Here is a 16,103-nt window from a genome sequence, read left to right as displayed (position 1 = left end):
GGGGAGGACATTTGGGCCATGATGTTTGCCCAGGGCTTTCTACTAACTTGGTGTTCATGGTGAGATCTGAATGAGGAGTTACACGATTTCAGGTGTTTCCAAACCACCAGCTAAGCAGAAGTAGGTTAAAAAGAAAGCCAAGAATGAGATGTGGTTTTCCAAGGCCTTGAGGGTTGGTGTCTCCCCAATCTACAGTTCCCAGGATCCTATAGCATGGAGCCATGGCATTTAAAGTGGGGTGAAACTGCATTCATTCTACAGTGCAGATGCACCCAATGACTGGTCACACCTGAGTTCTCTCTGCCTCCGGGTCAGCCCGTCTCCAAATTTCTGGTGTATCTGATAGCACGTGTTGCTGTCCTCAAGAGACCTGGAAAAAGGGGAGAAAGAAAGGGCACAGAGAGAAGTCAGGTAATATTTCAGATAAAGGTCCTCTTTTTATTTTATTTATTTTTGTGCTTATTCAGCCTCATACTCACCCAACTCTGACAAAAGCTTTTCCGAGAACATCCCAGATGTAGCGGAGTTTTTGCACCTGGATGTACCTCACCTGCAAGACATATTACAAAGGCATTAGAAACACATAATGGTGTATCTACATTGCCAGATTAATACAGTTTGACACCACAGCCAGTGCTACCCTTGGGTGTGCATTGATGGCAATACCTCACATCAATTTACCATAGAATGAAAGTAGAGTGACACATCTTTAACTGCTATGGTTCAATGTAAAGAAATCCTGGGAGTTGTAGTTTCACAAGGTATCAAGGTTTTTTTTTTTTTGCCAAAGAGGGAGGTGGTTAGAGCTTCTGCAACAACTGTGGGTTTGGGACTTGGTGTGCCAAGTTTCTAAATGACAAGATAAGACATAAATGGGCTGAAAGCAAAATCGGAGGCCTTATTCTCAATGGCCAGAGAGGATGTCAGCGGAAAAAGCCTTTCAAAGAATTGACATATGAAATGTAAACAGAAAGCATATTTATTGCATTTCAAAGCTATTCAAGTCTACTACACTGGCTCCCGATTAGTCAAGAATGTGTCCGACTACGATCCACTCTGTGTTTCATCCAATGTCATTGCTGGTTGTTGTGGTGGGAAACTTGGTGGCTTCCTCTTCAACTGGTGAGATTTATTGATTGGGGAACACTGGGTTATAGCTTCTTAGTCTCGCCAGGCACGGACCCACAGGCAACTCACTCCCAGCACCCGTTATCCACTTAACACTGTGGTTCTTAACATGTGGGTCCCCAGATGTTTTGGCCTTCAAGTCCCAGAAATCATAACAACTTGTAAACTGGCTGGGATTTCTGGAGTTGTAGGCCAAAAACATCTGGGGACCCACAGGTTGAGACCCACTGGCTTAACAGATCTTAAGCTGGGCTGTGGCGCAGCTGGCTAGTAACCAGCTGCTACAAATCACTACTGACCGAGAGGTCATGAGTTCGAAGCCCGGGTCGGGTTAAGCCTCCGAACATTAAAAAAAAAATAGCCCCAGCTTGCTGTTGACCTAGCAGCCCCGAAAGACAGTTGCATCTGTCAAGTAGGGAAAATTTAGGTACGCTTTATGCGGGAGGCTAATTTAACTAATCTACAACACCATAAAACTGCTCACGAGGAAAAGAAGAGGAAGAACAGCCACCAATGGACGGTGAGGCAACAGCTCCCCCTGTGGCCGGAATCGTGAACCTGGAAAGATGTTAAAAATGCCTAAATGTCTGTCTAAAATTGAATGTTGTTTTTCTGGTGGCATTGAATGTTTGCCATATATGTGTTCATTGTCATCTGCCCTGAGTCCCCTTCGGGGTGAGAAAGAAGGGCGGGATATAAATACTGTAAATAAATAAATAAATGAATCTTGGTATCTGTGCTTTGGGTTTCGCTATCCACGGGCTGGATCTCACTCTCCACCACCACTTTAAATTACTTGATTTCAATGGCATATTTTGTTATTTGTGGATGAATGAAACCACGGTTACCACTCCTGCGGATGCAGGGATTCAAGCATTTTCAGAGGGAGGAGCCCTTGACTGGGGAGTAGGAATGAACTATAACGTTCTTCACATCTTCAGCCCATGGTTGGGTTACCTCTTTGATTGCAAGGAAGACTTACTTTGCATCCAGGCCTGACAATGGCTCTGTGGATGATAGATTCCTGGTCTTCGCTGAAGAGCTGCTCCGGTTTCTCATGGTCCAGAAGATGCTGCAGGTTGAGGGAGATCACCTTCTTCCTCTTGTATCTCTGGAACTCATCCTTAGGGGAGAAAGGCAGAAAAAAAGTTGGATTCTCTCAGAGGGACTCTTTCAGAGAACATAACTCTTTTGGAATTAATCTTAAGCAAGAGTCAGACATGCAACCTCCATGGAAACTGGGCACATTGCTAAGATCTCACCGTGGATAAGAACCCTCCTTAGTGGAGGTGGACACTAAGTGGAACCCACTTCATCTGAGATACAACATCCATGGATACGAACGTACGCTAGTGGTAAATCCAAAGGGACTTACTGTTGCTCGTAACAATACAATATCGGCCTCCTCCAGGTTGCAGGGAACGCAGTTGGCCCAGACGTCCCACTCCGGCTTCCAGTAGAAGAAGAGCAGAAGGGCTCCACAGGAGAAGAGGTAGCCAGAAATGCAAAGGGCCCTCCGGAAGACTTGGGTCCTGTAGCCAAATATTTCCTAAATGGTGGGAAAATATGAATGCCCATACATTCATTAGAAGGGAACTTCAAAGACCACCCAGCCCTCTTCTCTCTTGCCCTTGTAGGAATGCACAATCCAAGCTCTCCCGACAGATAACCATTTAGCTTCTGCTTAAAAACTTCCAGAGAAGAAAGGAGACTCCCTAAGAACCCCAATCTGATCAAAGCAGAAGGGAGTGGGACTATGACTTCCCTTGATCCAGGCACCCGTATATTGATGCAACCTAGATTTTGGCTTTTGGCTGCTGCATCACAATGTTCAATATAACAACAACAACAACAACAACAACAACAACAACAACAAGCAGAGGCATAATACTGTTACTCAGATTATCTGTTGGAACTTGTACCACAAAGACCATCTGCCTGTGACAAAGAACTGGTGGGATCACAAGCCTGAAAAAAGTTACAGAAAAGGAACACGTCAAACTACTCTGGGGCTCCCAAATTCAGACGGGCAGGGTTTTGGAGCACAGCTTGTTTCCATTTGATGTTCTCAGCAGACAAAGATTCAGGCAGACTTCTTTAGGAATAACATGTTTGTTTTACTCATAACTTCATGTATTCAAATATACGGGTACATTCCTTGTCAGGTTAAACTTTTAAACATTTCAGTTTGTATCAGTCTCTTCAAAACTATATTGCTCTGTACAGTCTACTTCCAAGGAACTCAACCCTCAACTGACTTCTAACTTCTAAACAGACCCATGCCTCAACTGTCATTCCCCAAATGCCACCCTTTTTAAAACTGCATTCTAAACCTTCACTGAACCAGTCACATGGTTTGCAGCCCCTCCCGCTGCCTCAAGGACATAGAGCTAAGAAAACTGCAAACCGAAGAAAACATAAGGTAGGTAAAAGTTTTCTCCTGACATTAAGTCTGTTGATGTGGATGATGGATGCGAGGTGGATAAATTGAGACACTAACAGCCATCTGTCTCAACTTTCCCCTCCGTCCGGCAACTCAGCATCTGCTTAGTAGCATGAACAAATAAAACTGCATAGCTGTCAGCCGATCCTGGCGGTAATTAGTTTATTTACAAGTATTTACATAAACAACAGCCAGAGCTGCTTGCACATGTTTCTCCAACAGCTAGATTAATGGCAACTAGTAAGAACTCTTATCAGTGAAGAATAATTCCTCCCAAATTCCATTATCTGTGACATGTCTTCCTTCTACGTATGCAACAACAGAAGTATCATTCCTTTTCTCTCTAGCCTGTAAATCATTGCTCTGTGCAATTAACTATTTCAGTACTAGATTGCTAACCGAAGCAAACTTAAATTGAAACAATAGATTAAACATTTCACTACATTTAACCATTATCTTGACAAAGTCTAGTTGTGTCCGACTCTGGGGGTTGGTGCTCATCTCCATTTCTAAGCCAAAGAGCTGGTGTTGTCTGCAGGCATCGCCAAGGTCATGTGACCATTAGCATGACTGCATGGAGCGCCATTGCCTTCCTAACGGAGCAGCACCTATTGATCTACTCACATTTGCATGTTTTCAAACTGCTAGGTTGGCAGAAGCTGGGGCTAACAGCAGGAGCTCACTCCTCTCCCTGAATTCGAACTGCTAACCTTTCAGGCAGCAAGTTCAGCAGCTCAGCAATTTAAAGTGCTGCATCACCTGGGGCTCCAAAAGAAGACAAGGCACTTCAGGAAATAAATTGACACATTATAAACAGGCAAAGCATTAGATCGAGGAGGCTTGAGAAGGTTGCTGTCTCCAAATGATGAAGGTGTATTGGGAAAATATAATACTTGTATTGGAAACCATAATGTAAGCATATTAGAAATAGGAATAAGAATATCTGTCCTAGCAATTACCTAGTCTCCTCATAGCAGAGACCAAAGTTCACCCAAAGTTGCAGAGACATCTGTTAAAGCGTCAACTAGACCAGATAAGCCCTGTACCAAGCAAGGGAAAATTAATCAAGGCTTTGAGGTTGTCAAGAGGGGGCTTTTAGGTAGCCTGGTGCCATAAGGGCATAATGCGAAGGGGTGTTAATGGAACCCTAAAACTTAGATAGGGAAAGTCCTCAGTTAATGGAACCCCAGAAAGCCTAGATAGGGATTCCTTAGATAAGACCTAATGGAGGGTCAGAGGTCTTGAAAGTAGCCTATGTTTTAGAAAAATGCAAAAGTAGCTTTTAGTAAAGTACAAAAGTAATACTTTTTTGGACACTAATGGATGATGGATAATGCCCATATGACGTATGTAGATGGGTGCAAAATGGTATAAAAAGCCCTGTGATTCTTTGTTCATTACCCTTTTTCCTGGAGACAGGAGGGTCCTTTCTATGCTTATTCTCTGTGGCCACTGAGAATAAACGTAATTTTTCTGCAGCACCTGGAACTCTCTGTCTCATTACCTCAAACTTTTGTCTGCCGTTTCACAACAATCTGTGCCTTTCCTTTTTGTTGCCAAAGTATATCACCAACCATACATTTCTCCCTGCTGAAATCCATTTTGTTAGTTTTGGCCCAACTCTCTAATCTGCAAAAAGCCATATTGGATTCTGATCCTGTTCTCAGAGGTATTTGCTACTCTTCCTAATTTGGATATTCATTAGATCTCCACTAAGATGCCTTGTGGTGCGTTGTTGACTCAGGGCTAGTCCTATTGCGTTTTCTGTTTCCCATTTCCACCAAGTAATGGTGTTTGGAAGAAGACACTCTCAACACAGATGGACCATCAAGGGTCACCAAATTGAACAATGCCAGGAATTTAAGTACCTTGGAATCCATTTCACAGAAAAACTATCTTGGAAATCCCATATAGAACATACTAAAACAGTGGCTTTGAAAACTATTGGAGCAATCCTCAGATTTTACAACACTGCAGTGGGTCATCTTGTTGTCCCAGCACTCAAAATATTCCAGAGTAAAGTCATAGCCCAGATTTTGTATGGTGCTGCTGTTTGGGGATGGGATGAGACTCAGACAGTGAAACTAGAGACCATTCAAAATACATTTCTTAAGAAACTACTGAGGCTCCCACCAGGCACCCCAGCAGCCTTAGTCCGGGCAGAGGTTGGTCTCCCTTCCATTAGATCACGTATTCACTTCACCCCATTTAATTATTGGAGAAGTGTAAAAGATTCATCAGTTAGGGTCCTCCTCAGGGGATGTTTTGAACAGATAGCAAAATGCAAAGTCTGGAATACAAGATGCCAGAAGCTGCTTGAATTTCACCCCACTCTGACCAATACACCCTCCATCTTGAACTCAAGGGATATATTTTCAATCACAGTGTTCACCTGGATAGGCAGGCTATTAATAACTCAAAATTTTCCCACTGGTACAGACTGTACAAACTGACCATGATCTACCTGACTAGGCTCACATTTCCAAAACTTAGGCAAGCCTTCACAGCCCTTCGTTTCCAAAGTATGCCCACAGCTGTGATTGATGGTAGATATACAGGCATCCCTCTGGCTCTTCGTTTATGTGTGTGTGGGGCCCCAGAAATTGAGGATTTGCCTCACTACTTGTTTTCCTGCCCTCTGTATTCTGAGCCAAGAACTAAAATTCTGGGACCTATTCTTTATTCCCTCCTAATGAATACGGTGTCAGAAAGGATTTTCTACCTTCTGTCCGACACTAAGCCTGCAGTCACTCATAAGGTGGCCCTTTTAGCCCTGGCAGCTCAGAAAACCCGGGCAAAACTGATCTCCGGTGTCGCGGTCAACTGTGCTGGGGATGCTTTTAACTAATAGTGGTTTTTTATATCCAAGGTGTTCACTGTTTGGGTTTTAATAATGCTGTACTTACTTGGTTTTATCTTGTTTTAAATTATGTTGGTGCTAATCCATGACATATGTAGTACTTGAAGGGCATATCCTGACATTGATATTTGCAGCATTTTAATGTTTTAATGATTTATATAGGGTTTTAATGACATTTTTATATTGTATTTGAAGGTCTGGCTTTTGTGTATTTGTTTGTTTGTCTTGCATGCGAAAGACCTATGGTCTAAGCATTAAATAAATTTGGAATTTGGAATTTGGCACTAAGATGCCTTTGCTCTGTTTTCAGGGACATTGTGGTCTGAAATATTATTATGACTATTGTTTGCTTAATGTCACTATTCTTTACGAGGTGAGCTATCATCCTAGGCGTTCAGAAATGATCTATTCTGGAAAATGAATTGTGAAAATGAATTGCATAGTCTCTAAAGCAAGCATGGGCAAACTTGGGCCCTTCCTCCAGGTGTCTTGGACTTCAACAGCCGGAATGGTGGGAGTTGAAGTCCAAAACACCTGGAGGAAGGGCCCAAATTTGCCCATGCCAGCTCTAAAGTCTGCCAGCAAGCATCTTCCACTGTCTATTAATGCAAAGTATTCTATACATGGAATGAAGGTTTCCAGGTAGTCTTTCATAACCTTCTCATCTTAATGAGGATCAACAACTTTCGATACCAAAGGATGAAACCAAAGAAGAGGTGTAGGCAAAGGTGTAAAGAAACATGAAGTTAATTAGGACTTTAAAAGGACGATCAGGAAGAGAATGTGTTTGGAGAAGATTGTGACATCCAGATTTTGAAACTTCGATAGTAGCTTGAGCCATTTTGGAGTGTAATTGTCTAATTCCTCTTGCAAAATAACTGAGAACATTTCCTCGAGTTCATCGACTACACTGTAAAGTGACACATTTTCACCCCACGCTAATGACCAAGGCTCAATGTGAGGAATAATGGGAGTTGCAGTTTTGCAAGGGCTTCTGTCAAAGAGTAGTGGGACTTCACCAAATTACATCTCCCAGGGTTCCATAGTATTCAGCCATAGCAGCCGCCAAAGTGGGGTCAAACTGCATTCATTGTACAGTGTAGACGTGCCCCAAGGCACAGCTAGAAGAGGACATGAATAAAAGAAAAGAAAGATTCTTATTTACTCTACTAGCTGTGCCCAGCCACGCGTTGCTGTGGTGAAGTATGGTGGTATGAGAAATAAATTATTGAGGTATTGGTGGTAGTTAAGGTAAAGGGTAAAGGTTTAGCCTTCTAACTGGCAGCAATTGGATAAAAACAATTATTCCTCTCCCTCTAATTAGGACTTTATTTTTCTTTTCTTTTTGTTGTATGAATGTAGAGGCATGGATGAGGGGTTGTGCTGCCAAGTTTAGTGTTTCTGGGATGTGTAGTTTTGTTGTTTTGTCCTAGGCCGAAATTTCATTACCCTTTTATATATATAGATTGTATTGTATTGTGAGATTGGTAAGAAATAACAACAACAACATAAGCAGGAGATGTAACTGGGGTTCCCACATCACATGGAAATTGGGGAGATGCCAGTTGGCAACTTCTGAAAGGCACCTCTGACTATGTTGTGCAAATGCAGAGTAGGGAAAGGGGTAGCGCAGGAGCACATTGGGTCACAGAATGCAACCTGGCTCAATGCAGATAGCAGTAGATGAACTCCATTTTCCCCATTTGTGTCTCATGCAATTTAAGCATTCATACACTTTATTTCCTTTGCAAACAAACCCCTTTTGTGTGTCACGGTCCATCCATTTCCACCAAGAAGCCATGCGTCATTCCTTTGCTTTGCGCATATCCTTGGGAGAAATTGCATACTTTTGGAGCACTTTTCCTCCTTTGTGGGTCTGCCAATGCTATGGTTCCTTGTTGCTCCAATTCTGTCCAAGAGTCAATAGATGGAAGGCAAAGAATGACCATCGCCAGCCCTGCTTTCCCTTGGGATCCACTACATCTCAGCCTACTTAGCGGTTGCTATGATGTTATTGCCCACTTCCAGGCCATTTCTGACCTATGGTGACCCTAAGGCTCTCATGGGGTTTTCTTAGCAAGGTTCGTTCAGTTTCCTCAAAGGCTGAGAGAGCGTGACGTGCCAAAAGTCCTGCAGTGTGCAAATACTTTGTGATGATGTTGTTCTGTACTTTTCTGGGAAAGGCAAACATAAAATACTTGCAATTTATGATGATATGAAAGATACCCCTATATTTTCCATTTCAGAAAAGGTAGAATAGCAAAGGAACAGAAAAGATGTTTGAAATGATTCCTACCACTTCATCACATAACTTAAATTCCACCGAGTTCTATACTTAAAATCTGCTATTCAACTGGTCCACTACATTTGTTTTAGTCAAAGTGCAGGGGTTTTTTAAGTCTTTTAAATGTTGAGGGCAGCAATTTTTTTCCAGCATATCAAGAAGAGGTGAGGAAATGGAAATGGATGAATGGTTCAAGGATTTTATACTGTACTAGCTATGCCCAGCCACGTGTTGCTGTGGCAAAGTATGGTGGTATGGGAAATAAAGTATCTTATATTATCTGCTTAGAACTGGATTATCTGAGGCCCCTTCTACACAGCTGTATAAAATACACACTGAACTGGATTATATGGCAGTGTGGAGTCAAGATAATCCAGTTCAAAGCAGATAATATAAGATTCTAAATGGGTTATATAGCTGTGTGGAAGGGCCTTGAGTCTACACTGCCATATAATCCAGTTAAAATCAGATAATTTGTATTTTATAGGCAGTGTGGAAGAGGCCTAAGTGAGGCCTAACTCTGCCTGTCCCCTGGGCTGAGTGGGTTGCTAGGAGACCAAGTGGGCGGAGCTTAGCCTTCTAATTGGCAGCAATTGGATAAAAACAATTATTCCTCTCCCTCTAATTAGGACTTTATTTTTCTTTTCTTTGTGTTGTATGAACGTAGAGGCATGGATGAGGGGTTGTGCTGCCAAGTTTAGTGTTTCTGGGATGTGTAGTTTTGTTGTTTTGTCCTAGGCCGAAATTTCATTACCCTTTTATATATATAGATGGTTTTAAATGTATTTATTGTATTTTGTTAAATTATTCAATTGTTTTAATTGCTTATGTTTTATCTTCTTGTATTGTATATTGGCATTGAATTTTTGCCAGATTGTGAGCCGCCCTGAGTCCCTTCAGGTGAGAAGGGCGGGATAGAAATGAGGGAAATAAATAAAATAAATAAAAGGTATCCAATGGGTTTCCATATCTGAGCAGGAATTGAAACCCTGATCTCCAGAGTCCTAGTCCAGCACTCAAATGACTATACCTGCTTTCCCAATGCAAATCTACTCATATACAGTAGTTAAGTGGTGCACCTGGGAAGCAGGTGCATGAAGACATTCGAACCTGCAAAAGTTTGTGTTGCAAATGCCTTTTCCTTTGTTTGCCTCAAAGATGCTGCAGGATTCCTTTCTGCCTTTTTGTGCAACCCTGATGCCTTTGGAGAATTTACCCCAGAGTTACACTCTTCCACTTTTCTTTTCGAGGCTGGTCTTGTGTATTTTATTTATTTATTTATTTGCCACATTTATATCCCTCTTTTCTCACCCCGAAGGGGACTCAGAGCGGCTTACAAATCAAATGAACATACAATATATTATTAGCATAGCACAATATAAGCATTAAATTACTATATTGTAATATATCATTATATGGTAATATTATGAGTAATATTACATTTAACATATAATATATAATTAATATTATATTGTATTATTAGTAGTATAATATTGTAGTCCATTATAATATTATCAATATTATATGTATATACAATATATTATATATTTATAAATTATTATAAATTATATATATATATATATATATATATATATATATATATATAATTTTATTTTATTTATTTCAATTATTTATACCCCGCCCTTCTCACCCGAGGGGACTCAGGGCGGCTTACAAATCAAATGAACATACAATATATTATTAGCATAGCACAATATAAGCATTAAATTACTATATTGTAATATATCATTATATGGTAATATTATTAGTAATATTACATTTAACATATAATATATAATTAATATTATATTGTATTATTAGTAGTATAATATTGTAGTCCATTATAATATTATCAATATTATATGTATATACAATATATTATATATTTATAAATTATTATAAATTATATATATATATATATATATATATATATATATATATATATAATTTTATTTTATTTATTTCAATTATTTATACCCCGCCCTTCTCACCCGAGGGGACTCAGGGCAGCTTACAAATCAAATGAACATACAATATATTATTAGCATAGCACAATATAAGCATTAAATTACTATATTGTAATATATCATTATATGGTAATATTATTAGTAATATTACATTTAACATATAATATATAATTAATATTATATTGTATTATTAGTAGTATAATATTGTAGTCCATTATAATATTATCAATATTATATGTATATACAATATATTATATATTTATAAATTATTATTATATATATATATATATATATATATATATATATATATATATATTATTTTATTTATTTCAATTATTTATACCCCGCCCTTCTCACCCGAGGGGACTCAGGGCGGCTTACAAGTGGCAATTGATGCCATTACACTGATATTGTGATGTCTCATGGGCCTTGTAGTCCCGTTCCTAGTGCTATTGTGGCAGATGAGGAGGAAAACATGGGATTTCCACCGTTTCAGCTTGAAGCAGAGTCTCTCCACCTGGAGGATGTTTGTCCTCAGGAAGTTAACCAAACAAGCCTTGGGCAGAATTCTCCCCCGTTTTCCCGAAAGGACAATTATAATAGAGATAGAGGAGTCAGGGAGGCTAATCGCCGGAGTCTCAGAATCGCTGCCAAACAACTAGCAGTCATGCATCTGGACAGAGTTGGGTTTCGCTTCTTGTTCTCCAGGGAAAGTGTTCTGTTGGCGGGAAAACAAGACCCTATATAGGGGTTTTGCCACAAGGGGAACCTTGCGGAGTCAATTGATCAGCTTGAGAGAGAGATCGTGTGTGGACTTCGTACTCCTTGTTCCCTGCTTCCCGGATCTAGTTTCAAGTCTTGCCTTGTCTCACGTTTTGCCACGGACCTTGCTTCATGCTTCATGTTGCCACGTTTCAAGTCTTTGATCCAGCCAAGAATCAAGCTCATGTTCTAGCCTTGTTGTCAAGCTTCAATGGACTATAGACCTTGTCATCTCCCCACACTATTGCTTGGCAAAGTGTGTGTTTCGGTTAATGGATTATAACTTTGGACTCTAATATCTTATATTGGACAATATTTTCCTGGACTATATTTGGCCTTTCCTGAAAGGTCTGCTTCTGAACTTTATTCTACACTTGTTTTTATTGACTTTATATATTTTTTTAATAAAGATAATAGATAGAATCTGGTCTCTGCGCATGGTTATTGGTGCTCTGCAGCCTGGGTCCTGACAGATATACAATAAACTAAAATGATTAAAACAGTTAAAACAGTCATAAAATAGTCATAAAATACAATATACAAAGTTTAAAACAATGCAAAGTGCTTATGCCATTCATCCACCAGACGTTACACAAGAGCCGTAATTCAGACCGCGTCGAAGCCAACACATGCTTATTCTTCAAATGCCTGTGTATCATGATGGGGAGTCACACGCAGTTCCCACCTTTCCAATGAAGTAAGTGATACTCCAGATAGTTGCACCCCATCCAGGAATGCACACCTTGGCACACAACAGAAACACTAGTTGGATTGCAGCCACGAAGCTGTCATTTGAATGCTGATGCCATGGCATGGCCAACAGAACTATTTAGTTGCTTGTGATTTCCTTTATTTTATCACTTTTAAACTTATTTATTATGCAATGCTTTTGACACGAAATAAATAAATGACATGCAAACTGGAATTTACATGTGTGTAAAACAACAAATTGCATGTGTGCAAAACACCAGCATCCTGAGAGTCGGAGTTTTGAAAAGGCTCAAGACTAAATGAAGTTTGACCCTCACTTGAACTGATGTAGCTCAATGCTATGGAATCCTGAGATTCGTAGGTCTGCAAGGTCCATAACTTTCTCTGACGTGGAAGAGTGAACGCAGTTTGGTCCCACTTGCAGCTGTCCTGGCTCTATGCTATGGAGTCCAAGGAGTTGTAGTTTGTTGAGGCACTATCACTCCTTGGTAGAGGAGCTAAAACTACAAGTTCCAGTATTCCAAAGCATTGAATGGTGTCAAACTGCATTCATTCTGCAGTGTCAATACACCCCCCAGAAACCCTCTTCCGCAAAGGATGACCATTAAAGAGTTTGCACTCAAGCAGAGAGGAGAGGACAGATATTGACCTTCCCAGGAACAAGCATCTGAGAAATGTTGGAAGTTCAGTACATGGAGGATGCATATTTCTGGTTGTTTTTTTTTTTTTTTAAACCACCTCTCTGGAATGAAATTTCACAACTGGATCAATCAGGGCTGTAGCCAGAAAAAAATTTCGGGAGGGGTTTTGAAAATTTCGGGGGGGGGGTTTAACCCCTAGCACACACCCCTCCCTGCTACAAACCTGTCAATATCTGCTTGAGATAGTGCCTGGAGGGACTCTTAATGTTTTGTGTCTCATAGACTTAGCATGGGGATTTGGTTAACCAGTTAAAATTCATGAGTAAACCAGGTTTTTTTTATAACCTGAAAAAATTTGGGGGGGGGGGGGTTGAACCCCTAAAACCGCCCCCTTGCTACAGGCCTGGGATCAATCAATTTGGGAAGCTGCTTTATATATTATTATAGATTTTTTTTCCAATTTTGACATGCTATTTCCACTAGCAAAACTTTCTCAAGTTTGACTTTGACATGAACTTCAGATAACTAAAATGTATACTCCGTAACCACTCGAGCATGTTGTAAGTCCTCTTCATAGTGGGAGAGCATTTTTAAAGGAAGCTTAAAAGTTTTAATTGTGTTTTTATATTTCAGAACAACCTACTAACACAAAAATACTAGAAAATTGTAAACACGGTAATTCCAAATATTTATGTGACATAAAGAAGACTTGCTTTGTTGTTCTTTGGCAGTAAGAATCACTTATTTGTCCTAAATTTTCTCTATGCTGCTTGTACTTGGAAGCAATATACTGTAATTTTTAATGTCTTTTCTGTATTTTTGGTCTTTGTTTTGTTTTTTGTGCTTGTTTACTTTTCCCAGAAATATATTGAAAGCATAGTCTGAAGGTAAGTTTATCCAATATTTTAAATAATTTTATGCACGAAACAAGGTTTGTATACATCGAACCATCAAAAGTCAAAGGTGTCCACTGCATTTATGGACTATTTTGGACTATTTTGGATTTTGGAATTTTAGATAAAGGATGCACAATCAGTACTGGAACTATGTACGCTGGAACTATGTATGGAATTATGTACGCTGGAACTCAATCGACAGACCCAGTCTTTTGAACTGAACATGCCTATCTGTATTTTATAATAATTTTTATATTTTATATAATACTGATGTAAGTTAATAATAATTTTTTTAACTGATTTATATTGCACTGTATAATTTTAATATACGTGTGTTTATTGTAAGCCGCCCTGAGCCCTGTTGGGTGAGAAGGGCGGGATATAAATATTGTAATAAAATAAATAAATAAAGTGCCTCTCAATGCTAGCACTGGCCTTTGTTGTGTTCTTCTGGACTGACTGAAGGTCCCAGGGTTCTTGCAAAGGCAGCACCACTTCAAGCACATCACCGTCATGCAAAAGCCAGGACGTTTCTCCCACCCAGTGCCCATCTGTGGCTCTCCATTCAATTAAAGCTGAGCTTCCTCACTCATACTTTTGGGGTCCTCAAATATTCCTCAGGTGAGATCTTGTCCCTTAAGTGGGAAGGTGAGCACAGCCAAGAGTTCTAGCCATAAGCAAACCATGGCTGATAATGGCCAAAGCCATGCAAGGGGTTTGGAAAGGACCTCAATGGCTGGGCATGGAAACTCTGGAGAGACCACAACCATGGCTTGATGGAACTGGTCTCTCCCTTTTGGTGGGTTATTGATGCCCATCTCCATCCATCCAATAATGCTAGTTCCTTGTTCAACACCCGCAAGAAACAACTTTCTGGGCTATCAACAAAATTAGTCCCGAAGACCATTTCCATCTTCCAGTTTCCATCTTCCATTTGCCAATCTATTTGCATGTGGGTAAGGATGCATCTGCACTGCATATTTAGTGCAGTTCAACAGCACTTGAACTGCCATAGCTTGACCCTATGGAGTCCCAAGAGTTGCAGTTTTGCAAGTCTTTAGCCTTCTGCATCAAATAGTGCTCATACATCATGGAACGAAGACTCTGCAGCATTGAGCCATGGCATTGAACCACATGCCTCAGACGAGGACCTTGTCCCTGAAGAGGGAAAGTGAGCACAGCGAAGACTTCTAGCCATAAGCAAACCATGGCTGATAATGACCCAAGCGAGAGACCCTCCTCATGCCAAGGCCATGCAAGGGCTCCAGAAAGGACCTCAAGGGCTGGGCATGGAAACTCTGGAGAGACCACAACCATGGCTTGATGGAGCTGCTCTCGCCCATCCATCCAATAATGCCAGTTCCTAAATCAACACCTTCAGGAAGCAACATTCAGGATTACCAACAGAATTGGCCCCTTAAGTCCATTTTTATCCTCCAGTTTCCATCTTTCATTTGCCAATCTATTTGCATGTGGGCAAGGGTGCATCTGCACTGCCTATTTAGTGCAGTTCAACAGCACTTGAACTTTCATGGCTTGATGCTATGGAGTCCCAAGAGTTGCAGTTTTGCAAGGTCTTTAGCCTTCTCCAACAAATAGTGCTTGTACCCCATGGAACGAAGACTCTGCAGCATTGAGCCATGGAAGTTAAGATGATGTCAAACTGCCTTTGTTCTACAGTGTAGATGCACCGCAAATCTCCCTCCCGCAAGAGCCAAAGTCACTAGCAAAACAAGTGCTTAGAAATGCCTGGGAATCTCCTGCCTTTGGGAAGAGCCTCTTACCATCTCCTCCTCGGTCCCTTGGCCAAGCAGGGCATGGTGCCGGTCCAGCAAAGGCTTCCCTCCCATCCTGATTGACAGCTGTCACTCACTCTGGAAGACTCTCTCTGCCTCTGCAATGGACCTGAACTCAGGGCGGCAATGACCTCCCTCATTGATGCACCTGTGCCTTTAAGGAGAGAGGAACACGCCTTTCCCCACAAAACCCACGGCTGAGAAACCTGTTCCGCCTCCCGGCCGGCTACTCAAACATTCTTTCTTACCTAAGTCTCTTCGTTGTGGCTCTTTTCCCTTTCTCTTCTCTGGCACCATAAGCTGCGCATCGAATGTGAGGCTGCTTTCCTCCATTTCTCATAATGGTAGGCAGTAGGCAAGTGCGATCCATAAAGAAATGGTTCTAAACCGTGTTCTAAAGGAGGAGGCGCTGGCGCTTCATTTCTAAAGCTCTGTCCGAATTTTTGGGGCAAAAAATTCGGAACTCTAATGAAACTTACGAACCTTCATAAGTACTTCGTTAATGGTGGTTGCGCATGTGCAGTAGGGAAAACATCAATGCCAGTGGGGAAAATTCAGGGCCGTCTCTCTCCCTCATTTTTGAGCTTTCCTGATGAAACTTGCTACAGTGGTAGA

The 16,103-nt window shown here is 40.8% G+C and overlaps 1 protein-coding gene across 1 annotated transcript in view; it reads right to left on the bottom strand.

Annotated features, from left to right (window-relative positions):
• LOC100557321 (probable cation-transporting ATPase 13A5) overlaps window positions 1-15,730 on the bottom strand; it is a 53,592-nt gene extending 37,862 nt beyond the window's left edge. The window contains exons 1-5 of the mRNA XM_062976946.1: window positions 15,477-15,730; window positions 2,504-2,677; window positions 2,111-2,251; window positions 480-550; window positions 290-370 (exon numbers count right to left, since the gene is read on the bottom strand). Of these exons, the coding sequence (XP_062833016.1) occupies window positions 290-370; window positions 480-550; window positions 2,111-2,251; window positions 2,504-2,677; window positions 15,477-15,542 (533 nt within the window). The 5' untranslated portion in view covers window positions 15,543-15,730. The remainder of the gene's footprint in view (window positions 1-289; window positions 371-479; window positions 551-2,110; window positions 2,252-2,503; window positions 2,678-15,476) is intronic.
• Between the last annotated feature and the right edge of the window lie 373 nt (window positions 15,731-16,103).

This window comes from Anolis carolinensis, chromosome 3 (genome assembly GCF_035594765.1).
Source record: "Anolis carolinensis isolate JA03-04 chromosome 3, rAnoCar3.1.pri, whole genome shotgun sequence".
Lineage (NCBI taxonomy): Eukaryota > Metazoa > Chordata > Lepidosauria > Squamata > Dactyloidae > Anolis > Anolis carolinensis.
The sequence above is the reverse complement of the archived record's forward strand: the minus strand, read 5'-3'. Positions and strand labels throughout refer to the sequence as shown.